General features: G+C 35.1%; 1 protein-coding gene across 4 annotated transcripts in view; it reads left to right on the top strand.

Moving 5' to 3' along the window:
* Window positions 1-13,967, top strand: part of Il16 (interleukin 16) — a 121,260-nt gene that overhangs the window by 42,126 nt on the left and 65,167 nt on the right. The window contains exon 1 of one of the 4 annotated variants that reach the window (XM_047538714.1): window positions 2,312-2,421. The exons of the other annotated variants lie outside the window; for them this stretch is intronic. Coding sequence (XP_047394670.1) covers window positions 2,365-2,421 — 57 coding nt within the window. The 5' untranslated portion in view covers window positions 2,312-2,364. Of the gene's footprint in view, window positions 1-2,311; window positions 2,422-13,967 lie in introns of those variants that run through there. 4 annotated transcript variants of the gene reach the window in all.

The raw sequence follows: 13,967 nt of genomic DNA on the forward strand, positions 1-13,967 counted from the left end.
TCTCTTGCCATTCAGTGGATTACTTGAATTTTTTTCAAGAGTTCACTTTGGTTATTTATAATGTTTTTATTATATCATTTTTGCAACTTTCCTAATGTTTGCTGTGTGTATTATCATTCACACACACATCTTATCACATCACATCACCTATTGGTACTGACATTTTACCATTTTGAGTAACATGTAGAAACCTAGCTTAAGCTTAGTTCCCTTTGTCCTCTTCACTTCTTAAACAGTATTGTCTTAAATATTTATTTATTTTGTATCTACTGAGCACTACATAAGATAATATGATAATTTTTTCCTCAACCACAAAATATAATTAAAGAAACTCAGGGGGAAGATAATCTATTATGTTCACCTCTATTTTCACCCCTTGTACTGGTCCTATTTCCTTTCTGAAGGTTCCAGCCATTTATCATTGTCTTCCTATTTATATAGCTTTCTTTAGCCACTCTTTAAGGGTAGATCATCTGGGAACAAATTCACTTAGTTTTCATTCGTCCGAGAATATCTTTATTTGACCTGAAAGGTACTTTTAACAGATGTCGAATTTATGACTGACACAAATTTTTCTGCACTTGAAAAATGTGCTTTTTTTTTTCTGCCTTCCATGATGTGAAATCTACTGTCATTTGAACTGGTGTTTAAGTGTAGGTAACGCATCATTTCTCTCTGGTTGTTTGGAAGAATTTTTTGGGGGGTGGGCGGGTACCAGGGATTGAACTCAGGGGCACTCAGCCACTGAGCCACATTCTCAGCCCTATTTTGTATTTTATTCAGAGACAGGATCTCACTGAGTTGCTTAGTGCCTCATTGTTGCTGAGGCTGGCTTTGAATTCATGATCCTCCTGTCTCAGCCTTCCAGGCCTCTGGGATTATAGGCATGAGTCACCATGCCCTGCAGGAAAAATTTTTTCTTTCTTTGGTTTTCAGAATTTTGATTATGATGTATCTGGATATTGATTTATTTGGGCTGTTGTATTTGGTTCTATCACCTCCAATTGTTTATTTTTAAAAACTTCTATTTGTTAGTATTCTCTAATTTTTCATTTGTTTCTAGAAAATTTGTAAATGATTAATGAAGCATTTTATGATGCCTTTTGAAAATTTCTTGTCAGATAATTCCAATATCCAATTCATCTCAGCATTAGCACCAGTTGATTGTCTTTTCTTATTTGAATTATGGATTCCTAGTTCTTGATATTGTAAGTGACTTTCAATTGCATCTTGGATATATTAGAAGACTCTTGATCTGATTTTTTTCTTCTTTTTTAGGAGGCAGCCACCATGTGTAGGTGTAGTGTGTAGTTTTCGTCTGCTCCTGTGGTCCTTTGTTGAAATGGCATTGTAGTAGTTTTCAGAACCCTTACAATGCTATTCTGGTCCATTTCATTTTTCCTGGCTCTATGGAGCACTTGCTCAACACCGGCAGTTCTGCCTAGAGGTGAAAAGGGCTTTTCTGGGCTGCCTGATATCACTGGGTGACCATGTGTTGCTCTGGGTGGAGGTTGGCAGAAGCTGCAGGGCCAGGGTCTTCTAGGCCACCCTTTCAGGTAGAGGGTAAGAAAAGGAAGCACTCAGTGGATACTTTCCTTGCAGGTGGGCTGGGACACCTGCATGTTTCCCAGTGATAAAGTGGGGGCTGCGTTAGTCTGGGGTTTATTACTGCCAAGGCACCATATTAGACCACCCTTCAGTGCCATGACTATGGAACTTAGGCCATAGCTCTTCACTAGGTCTTTGCTGAGTGTCCCTCTTTACTGGTGTTTTAGCTAGGCCAGAGGGAACAGGCGTTTCTAATTTATTTGCTTGCTTGCTTTTCTTCTCTTTGCCTGTTGGCAGTTCTAGGTTGCAGGCTCTCCTGTTCCTAGTCTGGAGGATAGGCTAAACAGAAAGACAACCCAGGGAACTCACCACATTGTTCTTTAAGTCCTAAAGTCCCTATCCATTTCTTTCTGACTTTCAGGATCCTTTGATCATTGTCTGTTTAATAATTAAAATAAAATTTAATAATAATTTCTGTTTAATAATTTATCAGGGAGGAGAGGGAGTGAGTCTATGCTATCTTGTCTTTGAACTGGAAAGTTCAGTTCCTCTTTGTTTTGAATGTGACATAAACATAATTGCACAACAATTCCTCTTTGCTGGACTTGCTTCTGTTACTCAAAAGTATGTTCCAGAAATCCATTCGTGTTATTTCATTTTGTTGTGCTCCATTGATTTTCACTGCTCTGTAGAATTCCCTTGTGTGAACTTTACACAGTTTATCTCCCCATTCTGCTCCTGATGGATGTTTGGAACATCTCCCTTTATTTTTTCTCTTTTAAATTAGAGACTCTACTGCCAGGCACATTCCTGTGCATGTCTTTTGGAGCATCAGTGCAAGTTTTAAGGGCTGAAAATCTAGGTGTGGAATTGGTAAGTAATAGGTATGGGTATCTTCTATTATGCTAGAAAATGCCAAACTATTTTCTGAAGTGCTATTCAACCCTTCCATCAGCAGGTGTAAATTTCTACCCTTCTCTACATCCTCCTCAGTTCTTGATATCATCAGACTTTAAACATTTTCTAGTCTGGGGACTATTAGCTTGTTTCTTATTTTGGTTTTAATTTGCCTTTCCCTGATTGCTGACAAGGTTGCACGTATTTTCATATGTTTAGGGAATGTTTTAATTTCCTCCTGTATATTATGCCCATTCAAACCTTTTTCTACTTCTCTTTTTGGAGTGCTAATCTTTTTCTTTCTTCTCCCACCTTTTAACTTGTCATTTTGTTCTGGTTGATGAATAGAAGTACTTAATTTTAATGTAAAACTATTGATCATTTCCTATGTAGTTTGTACTTTTTGCATCTTATTTAAAAATGTTATCCTTTCCTGAAGTAATAAACATATTCCATTATAGCATCTATTTTGTTGTCTTCCAGACATCTGGTAGTTTTGTCTCTTGTATTTATGTTTTCAATCCACCTGGAATTGAAGTTTTGGGAGTATAGTTGTATGTGGTCACTTTTTCCTCATGGTAGACCAGTTGTCCCAGTGCTCTGAACTTTCCATCCTTTTCCATGAAGCTGAAGTGTTAATTTTGTCACAATTTAAATGTCCTCTTGTAAATGTTCTGTATCTTGTCTGCATTGAGATACAGATTGTTGTATTCCATTGGTTAATTTTTTGTCCTTACGCCAAAATACTGCAGTCTTAATTGCTAAGTTTTAAAAATAAACGTTATTCTCTTATATGAAGATTTCTCCCTCCTTATTCTTATTTAAATATACTTCTTTATTTAAGGTCATTTGATTCTTTATAAAAATTGATAGACTTGTGATGTTCTAAAAGACCCTTGAAATTTTGTTTAGAACTACATTAAATTTATAGATAAGTCTGGGAGAGAATGGACATCTATTAAGTCTTCCATTTATATAAACATGGTATATAAAATTTTCCTTTATTCAGAGCTTATTTAAAGTCTCTCAGTAGTATTTGTAATTTTTTTCCAGAAAGAACTTGTATATCTTTCACTTATATTAGTTCCTAGACATTCTTAATTGTCTGATTCAACTACATGTTGACCTTTCTCACTGCTATATACTGATATATGGAATACAGTTTTAAAGTTGCTTTAATTAATTTTTAATTTTAATTTTTTCAGAATTGCTTTTAAATAATCTTTAAAAATCTATGTGTTACAATCACACATAATAATGGGGTTCATTATTCCTTATTCACATAATGCAATTTGATCAATCTCATTCCTCAATACCTTACCTTTATTTTTACATTGATTCTCATAAGGATATAAGAAAATAATAATACTATAGCTTAACACTTCAGTTAGTTGATTGGCATTGATGCAGTCAAGATACAGAACATTTCCATCACCAGGATTCCTCTGGATGACCTTTCACTTCCCTTTGACCTTCACCTCTACCCTTTCTCCTCCTTTTTCTAAAAGTGTTGTAGTTTTGCATTGTTTACTTAAGTCCATTTAATTTTTGTATATGTGGCGAGACTCCTCTGCGGGTGTCCAATTATTTTAGCAGCATTTGTTGAAAGGCTATTTTTCCTCCACTAAATGTTCTTGCACCTTTGCAGGGCATATCTGTGTTCTGGGCTCTTTATTCTGCATGTATATCCATCTTCCAATACCACAGTGTGCATCACTTTAGCTAAATAAAGATTCTTGAAATTGGGGAGGGAGATTCCTCCTGCTTTTAAAAATCATTTTAGCTGTACTAGGTCTTTTGTATTTCCATATAAATGTTGGAATAACTATCTATATCTATAAAAATTCTTATGGGGATTTTGGTAGGAATTACATTACATCTGTAGATCAATTTGGGGAGAATTGATATTTACTATGCTGATTTTTTTCTAATCTATGAACATGATTATGTGTCTATATTTATTTGGATAAATAAATTTTTGACTTCTTTCATTGGTGTTTTTGTAGTTTGCAGCATACTAGTCTTGTACATGCTTTGCTACATTTATGCATAAATATTTCTCCTTTTTAAATTCCCCTGCCCCACCCCCCCTTTTTTTTTTTTTCTAGTGCTGAGGATCAACCCTAGGGCCTTGAGCATACTAGGCCAGTGCTCTTACACTGAGCTAAAGCCCCAACCCCAACATTTCTCATTTTTTCACTGAGTATAAATTATATGCATTTTAATTAGGGTGTCCATATATTCATTGCTGGTATATGGAAAGACTATTGATTTTTACATCTTTATGTTGCATACTGTGAATTGTTGAAACTTGTTAGTTCTAGCAACTGGGATTTTCTATGTAGGCAACCATTTCTATAAACAAGAACAGTTTTGTGTCTTTATTGCAAGTGGATAGAATTTTTAGTACCATGTTGAATAAGATTGTTGGGATTGGGATATTCTTGCCTCATTTCCAATCTTAGTGGGAAAGCATTCAGTTTTCCTAATTAATTATGTTGCTTCAGATTTTTGGAGATTTTAAAAATGAGGTTGAGGATGTTCTTTTCTGGTTCTAGTGTACTGGGAGTTTTTAATCATGTTGCGTGTTTAATTTTGTAAGATGTCTTTCTGCATTGATCATGTGATTTTTCTTCTTTACTGTGTTTAATAGGGTAGACGCATCAATTGATTTTTTAAATATTTAACCATTTGTGAATCCCTGGAATTCTGCTTGGTTGTCATCTCTGATTCTTTTTATATATTGCTGAAATCTATTTGGTGATATTTGTTAAGGATTTTTATATCTATTACTCATGAGGGATATTGGTCTGTAGTGTTTGTTTGTTTTGTTTCGTTGTTGTTTGGTGTCCGGGTAGTACCTACTTCATAAAATAAATTGGGACATGTTCTCTCCTGTTTTCTGGAAAAGACTGTGTACAATTGATATTAATTAATTCTTCTTTAAATATTTGGTAGAATTCTCCTGTAACACTATCTGACCCTAGAGAGATTGGTTGGGAATTTAAAAGTCACAAATTCAGTGTCCCTAATAGTTATAGGACTATTCAAATTGAATTTTGGTAGTTGGTGCTTTTTGAGGACAAATTGGTCCATTTCATCTAATAGTCATATTTATGTGTGTAGCGCTGTTCATCATAGTCCCTTGTTAACCTTTTTATATCTTCAGCATTTGTAGTGATATCCTCTGTTTCATTAAAGATAGTGGTAATTCGTGTCATTTTTACTTCATCTGTTTTGCTAGACAGAGGTTTGTTTCATTAATAGTATTTATTTTTTTGTTTTCAATTTTACTGATTTCTGCTCTTATTTTTATTATTTATCTCTGCTTTGACTTTATTACATTCTTCTTTTTCTAGGTTCTTGAGCTGTGAACTTATATTATTGATTTCTCCAATGTATGCATTATAATTGTCCTCTCAATACCGCTTTAGTTGTGTCTAATAAATTTAAGTATACTTTAATTTTTTATTTTAATTTTAATTTTTGGGGGGTACCAGGGATTGAATTCAGGGGCACTCGACCAATAAGCCACATCCCCAGCCCTATTTTGTATTTTACTTAGAGACAGGGTCTTACTGAGTTGCTTAGCATCTCACCTTTGCTGAGGCTGGCTTTCAGGTTGAGATCCTCCTGCCTCAGCCTCCTGAGCCACTGAGATTATAGGCATGTGCCACTGCACCCAGCAATATATCTTATTTTTATCTTTATTCAGTTCAATGCATTTACAAATTTCCTTGAAGACTTCTTTTTGTCCTCTGAATGATTTGGAAGTATGTTGTTGTTTTTCCAGTGTTTGAAGATTTTCCTGGCATTTTCTGTTATTGATTTCCAGTTTAATTTCATTATGGTAGGAGAACACATTCTAAATGAGTTTGAATTTGTTGAGGCTTGTTTTTTGGTCTATCTCAGAACACATTTTGTGGGCACTTGACAAGAATGCATGCTGCTAGTGGTTCTATAAATGTTGATTAGATTCTGTTGGTTGATAGTGTTGTTGATGTCCTCTATATTCATGCTGATTTTCTATTTGTTTTATCAATTATTGAGACAAGCATTCTGAAGCCTCCAGCTTTAACTCTGGGTTTACTTCCTTCTCTATTCCATTCTCTCAGTTTTTGCTTCACCTATTTTACAGCTCTGCTGTTTGATACCTGCATGGTTTAGTATTGCTTCATGATGATCCTGCATCTCAGTCAATTTTCTTTGTTTTGAAGTCTACTTTGTCTGATGTTGATATAGTTACCACTCCTGTTTCTTTGTGATTAATATTTATTACAAAATATGTTTTCATCCTTTTATTATCTGTATATATCATTATATTTGCCATGAATTTCTTGTAGACAGAATATAATTGGATCATGTTTTAAAATCTACTCTGTCAATCTCTTTTAATTGGTGCATTTTGACCATTATCATTTATTGTAGTTATTAGTATATTAATACCTAGATATGTCATTTTATATTTTCTTTCTATTTGCTCTTTTTTTCTGTTTCTTCTGCACTTCAGTGGGTTACTTGAACATTTTTTAGAATTTCATTGTGATTTATTTAGAATGTTTCTAGCACATCTCAATTTTTAGTTGTAAGACTTACATTATAGATACATAACATTATAATCTACTAGCAATCATTTTATCAATTCAAGTGAAGTGTAGAAACTTTATCTCTCTTTATGTCCTTTTACCATCTCTTGCTTATAATTGTCTTAGATATTTCTTCTATACACATTTGGAAGCACATCACAGTATTACAATTTTTACTTTGACCATCAAATATAATTTAGAAAACTCAAAAGGAAAAGGAAGGTCTATTGTATTGTAAACATTTGCTTACCACATTTTTTCTTTCTACCTGATGTTCCAAGATACCTTCTTTTAATTGTTTCCCTTCTGATTGGAGAACTTCAGTTATTCTTTTAGGGTAGTTCTGTCAATACCAGCTTCTCATAATTTTCCTTCATTTCAAAATGTCTTGATTTTTCCTTCATTTCTGAAGGATATTTTTACTAGATACAGGGTTCTTTTTTAAATCTATCTTTTAATTTTTTACAGACTGCATTTTGATTCATTGTACACAACTGGGAAACATCATTTCATGTCTATGGTTGTCCACGATGTAGATTCATACCATTAATGTAATCATACATGTACATAGGATAATGATACCTGTCTCATTGCACCATTTTTCATACCCCCCTCCCTCTCATTTCCTTCTACATAATCTAAAGTTCCCCCATTCTTCTCTCACTCTCCCCCATCCCCATCATATATCATTCTACACTTATCAGGGAAAACATTCGGCCTTTGGTATTTTGGACTTGGCTTATTTCACTAAGCATGATATTCTCCAATTCCATCCATTTATTCGCAAATGCCATAATATTATTCTTCTTTCTGGCTGAATAGTATTCCATTGTGTATAGATACCACAGTTTCTTTATCCATTCATCTGTTGAAGGGCATCTAGGTTGGTTCCACAATCTAGCTATTGTGAACTGAGCTGCTATAAACATTGATGTGGCTGTGTTACTGTAGTTTGCTGATTTTGAAGTCATTTGGGTATAAACCGAGGAGTGGGATAACTGGGTCAAAAGATGGGTCCATTCCAAGTTTTCTGAGGATTCTCCACACTGCTTTCCAGTGTGGCTGCACCAATTTGCAACTCGACCAGTAATGTAAAATTGTGCCTTTTCCCCCACATCCATGCCAACATCTATTATTGTTTGTGTTCTTGATAATAGCCATTCTAATTGGAGTAAGATGAAATCTTAGAGTTGTTTTAATTTGCATTTCTCTAATTACTAGAGATGTTGAACATTTTTCATATATGAACATAGGAAAGTTATGTCTGATTCATTCTACTGTCTCTTTTTTTCCCATCCTCCTTCCCTTCCCTTCATTCTCCTTTGTCTAATCCAATGAACTTCTATTCTTCCCTCCCCCACCTTATTGTGTGTTAGCGTCTGCATATCAGAGAGAACATTTGGATTTTCATGTTTTGGGATTGGATTATTTCACTTGGCATGATATTCTCCAGTTCCATCCATTTATCAGTAAATGCCACAATTTCATTTTTATTTATTGGTAAGTAATATTCCATTGCGTATGTATACCACATTTTCTTTATTCATTCATGTGTCAAAGGGCACCTAGTTTGGTTTCACAGCTTAGCTATTCTGAATTGAGCTGCTATAAACAATGATGTGACTGTGTCACTACACAGTTTAAAATATTTGTGGTCGTTGATATGATGAATGATTTTCAATTGAATCCTGGACATTTTTACCTTGTGTTATGAGTGCCTGGATCTTATCGAAACCTTCTATTTTAACTCTCTTCTTTTGTCAGTGTTCTTACAGGGAAAGGGAGTGGAGTCACTACTTTGTTACTACAGGTAAAGGTAGAAGTTCAGGTTCCCCACTTGGCCTACATGATATTCAAGATGAGGGGATTCTCATTAACGCTGAAAAAAGAGTGAGTTACAGCTCTCCATTAATACCTCAGACCATGGATGAAGAGATCCCTTTACCAGATGGCAGGGTGGAAGCTTCCATCATTTTACTTAGCTTTCTTCGTTGCCATCCTGGCCATGAGTTCACAGCACTCCATTAGTTCATCCTGGCAAGAGTGGAAGTTCAAATTTCCCACTCAGCCATTGCTACCACGGATGGGATGGGTCTGCCATTTTTCTTTGATGAAAAGTAGTTTTCGTCTAAAGTTTTCTACCTTGTGGACTATTCCCTTTCCTGGTCCTTTGACTAGAAAGATTAGACTTTTATCTGTACCGGCTGGAAATTTCCAGTAGTCAGCTGTAATTCTGGGATATATGAGGCAAAGAGAATTCTCAGGGAACTTATCATCTTGTCATTACTTGGGCCCCAAAATTCCTACTTGCTCTGTCTTCTTTTCTCTGCCTTTCAGAATCTTCTTGTGCTTGTTTTATCAGAAATGTCTAGAATTTTTAGTTGCACATAGTGGGAGGATTAGGGAAAATTAGGCCTACTTCATTTTCTCAGAGTGGAATGGCAATTTATTTTTGTACATTGATCTTATATTCAGCATTTTGCTCTTATAAGAGTGTAGTATTTTATTTGTAGATTTTTTTTGTTTTCTACATGGGTGATCATGTTACACAGATGATCATATCATCTATGAATTATGATCTCTGCTTCTTCTTTTTAAACTCCCTTGCTATTTTTTCACTTTTAAAAATTTATTCTATTTAGTTATAAATAACAGCAGAATGCATTTTGATTCATTGTACACAAAAAGAGTACAACTTTTCATTTCTCTGGTTGTGTATGATGTAGAGTCACACCATACGTGTATATAGGTAATGACGTTTGTCTCATTTCACCATCTTTCCAACCTCCTCCACTCCCCTCATTCCCCTCTGCACAATCCAAAGTTCCTCCATTGTTCCCTTACCTTACCCCGCCACCCCTGTTATGTATCAGCATTCACTTATCAAAGAAGACATTTGGCCTTTGGTTTTTTGGAATTGGTTTATCTCACTTAGCATGATATTCTCCAACTCCATCCATTTTGTGACAAATGCCATAATTTTATTCTTCTTTAAGTCTGAATAATATTCCATTGTGTATATATACCACAGTTTCTTTATCCATTCATCTATTGAAGGGCATCTAGTTTGGTTCCATAGCTTTGATATTGTGAATTGAGCAGCTATAAACACTGATGTGGCTGCGTCACTGCTTTTAAGTCCTTTGGGTATAGGCCAAGGAGTCAAAAAAGGTGGTTCCAATCCAAATTTTCTAAGCAATCTCCATACTGTTTTCCAGAGTAGTTGCACCAATTTGCAATCCCACCATCTCTTGCTATTTTTTTAAAGTTTAAGTTCAAATACTGAAAAAAAGCCTTAGTTTTTTGGTGTAGAGTTCATGAAGTTACAGCCACAAGAAGGATGCAGAAGGACACAGAAGAGTTCTGTGCCTGCCAGAGGTTTATATACCCCTTTGCAGTAGAGTCTTCACTCCACCATGAGTTCCTGGCAACCACTGCCCTCCTCTCTGTCTTTATAGCCCTGCCTTTTACCGAATGGCATATACAATGAATTCAGACACTATATAATCTTTAGGAATAATTTGTCTTTAATTTGTTAAAGTGGTAGATTATTTATTTTTCCAATAATAAATCATTCTTTTGATCCCTGGTTGCAGTCGACTACTGTTTTCTGGTTTTTATGTTTGTGTGTGTGATTGCTCTGTAATTGTGTTTCCTACACTGGTTCCAAGATTGGGCCAACCTCATGCTAGCAGCAGAATTTCTTTGCTCATCTCTTTCATGGGTGGTGAGGTCATATCTTTGTCAGGTCTCTAGACTTTCTGCTCTTAAAAATGTGAGAATGTGAGATGGTGCTTGCACTCTGGAATACTTTGTCTATTTAGGGATTGTTGTTGTTCTAGAGTTTGAACCCAGGGGCACTCGACCATGGAGCCATGTACTCAGTCCTTTTTATTTTTTATTTTGAGATAGGATCTTGTTAAGTTGCCAAGACTGACCTTGAACTCACAATCCTCCTGTGGCATCCTCCTGAGTTGCTGGGTTTAGAGGTGTGTACCACCATGCCTGGCAGGAAATTATTTATTTTTTGAATAATTTGAATAACTTACTGTTTACAACCATCTGGCATTAATGTTTCCTTGTGGGAAGACAAAAACCACTCAGTTTCTTTAATTTGTATAGACCTAGGAAGGTTTCAAAGTTTTTTTTGAGTTGATGTTGATAAGATTTATTTTTCTCAGAATTTTCTCGTTTCATCTAATTGCTTAAATGTATTCTATAAAGTGGTTTATAATGTCTTCTTATCATTTTTTTAAAATCTTAACTGCATCTGTAATTGTGTTTACTTTTTATATCTTGTGCTTTTTCTGTTTTCTTTTTATCCTGAGTAATCTTAATAGGATATCATTGGCATTTAAAAACCTTTCCACAGAACAAGTTTTATATATATATATTCAGGGGAGGGTATGGGGGATTAAACCCAGAGGCCCTTCATTATTAAGTCACAACCCCAGCTCATTTTATTTATTTATTTTATTGTTTAGAGACAGGGTCTCACTAAGTTGCTGAAACTGGCCTTAAACTTGCAATCCTCTTGTTTTAGCACCACTTCAACCAACTCCAAGTTTTAATTTTGTCAATTCCCCATAAGAAGTTCACTTTTATTTCATAAATTTTGTTTTGTTTTGACTCTTATTGTTTTCTCTCTGTTTTTTGGTGATTATTTTATTAGTCATTTTCAGTGCCTCCTCTCCTCCTTCTCCTCCTATTCCTTCTTTTGGTGCTGGGGATCAAACCCAGGATCTTACGCATGCTACGCAAGTGCTCTACCATTGAGCTATATCTCCATCCCACGTTTCTTCTTTGTTAATATATGAATTTAAGAGTAACTTTTCCAATAAGTATTGCTTTATCTTTAGCTGCTTTTCACTGAATTAGTATGTAGATTTTCATTATCATTGAGTGCTAAACACTTATAAATTTCCAATACGATTTCTTCTTTGACTCAGGAGTTACTTGGAAGCATATTTCTAAAATTACAGGTATTTGAATATTTTCCAGTTATCTTTAAAAACACTTTTTTTTTCTTTTGAGATAACTATAGAATCATAAGAAGTTTCAAAGATAATACAGAGAGGTCCCATGTACTCTTTGCTTATTTTTTTCCCAGTGGGCACATTACTATAGTGCAACATCACAACCATAGATTTGATATTAGTGCAATGTACGTATAGTTCTGTGCTGTTGTTTCAGGTGCATACTCCACAGAAGTGCACCATCCACACCCAGCCTCCACCCACTCTCCCTAGTCTCTAGCAACATCATGTGTTGTCTGTCTCTCCAGTTAACTTTTTCAATGCTTTTGAGTAAATTGTGTTTTGTCAGAAAACCCAGTGTGTGCCATTACAGTTTTCTGTAATTGTTCAGAATTGTTCAATGATCCTGTTTATAGTTATTTTGTAAGCATTTTGTTTATGCTTGAAAAGACATTATATTCTGCTCTTATACTTTCTGACTTTTGTCTCTCTGATCAGTCAATTTCTTAGGGGAACCAGTTAAAAAAAAATCTCATGCTTCACTTTCTTTTTAGTTATGTCAGTATTTATGAAGCTATGTTATAAGGTGTGAGCAAGTTTAGAATTGTTATATCTCTTTCATGATTTAAAGTATTCATTATAATCTTTCCCTTGTTTAATCTACTTTGTCTATAAAGTGGCACCAGCTATATTTTGAATAACATCTGACTGATTGATTCATATCTTCTAATTTTTATTCTTTCATTCTTGACCACACATACATATATGTGATTTTTAATTATCTTAATTAATTATTAATTTAACATACTGTTTGACTTTTTGTTGCAAAGTGACTTTAAGTTATTTGTTCCTATTTGAAGGACATCTTCTATTGATCATGTATGTCTTGGTGTTTTTCAGTTTTAGAAGGCCTTTCTAGGTATGCTTTGCTTTTTATTTGTCTTACTTGGAATTTGTTGAGATTGGTGAATTTATGTGTTAGTTTATTTCTTTAGGACTGAAAAATTCTCAGATCTTGTACATGAAATATGTCTCTTTCTCATTGTTTCTATTACCTTTCTGGTATCTGATTAGATGTTAGGCTTTGTCTCGCTAACATGTTTCTTAACCTCTCTTTCCTATTTTCCATCTGTTTGTGTTGCCATTTGGGTATTTTTTTTTTTTCAGATCTTTAGTCTAATTCTCTTGTCTTCAGTATTGTCTAACACTCTCTTCAATCCATTTACTTCTGAATACTAATAATTTATTTAAAACATTTTTGATTCTTTTTCAGGTCTGCGGGGAAATCTTTGTAGCTTCTCCTAAAATTTTGTGATCATTTCTTTCAGATATTAAATGTGTTTGTTTTGTATTTTTGCATCTGTTCATTCTGCAGTCGCAGTCTCCGCAGGTCTGATTTCTGTGTGTGTAACTCCTTGTGGTTCTGTCTTATGGTGCCTGTTTCAGTGTGTGCTGCTTCTTTCTCTGAGAGCTCACATGTCCTGTCACTGTCTCTGTGGGAATCTTTGTGACCTGAGTCAAAGCTGGCTTGTGCCTCCGCCAGGTAAGTAGGGGCACCACCAGCCTGGAGTCATTTCAGCTGAATTCTTGTCTAGATGTTTTTAAGACACCATGTGGTATGAATTAGGGTTGCCCAGTTGTGAGAGCCAGCTGGTAATTATTAATTCTCAGGGGGGATTTTCTCCTTTTCATTCAGGGCCATTTCCAGAGTGATAATTTTTATTCATTTCCTGAGGGGTGGCATGCATTTATTTCTAGTTAACATTCAAAATGAGGATATAGCCCTGTGGGCTTCCTCTTTGTGCAAGAACATCCTATGTGACTCCACATCTTAGGAGGGAACTGAGACTTCTGCTCCCATTGAGGCTGTGGAAGGCAGAATTCAAATTCAGCTGGGTCATCAATCATCTCAGAGCAATAGTCAGCTTCTGAGCTTTGCATTTTTGTTCCCCCTTAGGAA

This window comes from Sciurus carolinensis, chromosome 2 (genome assembly GCF_902686445.1).
Source record: "Sciurus carolinensis chromosome 2, mSciCar1.2, whole genome shotgun sequence".
In the NCBI taxonomy this organism is placed as follows: Eukaryota; Metazoa; Chordata; class Mammalia; order Rodentia; family Sciuridae; genus Sciurus; species Sciurus carolinensis.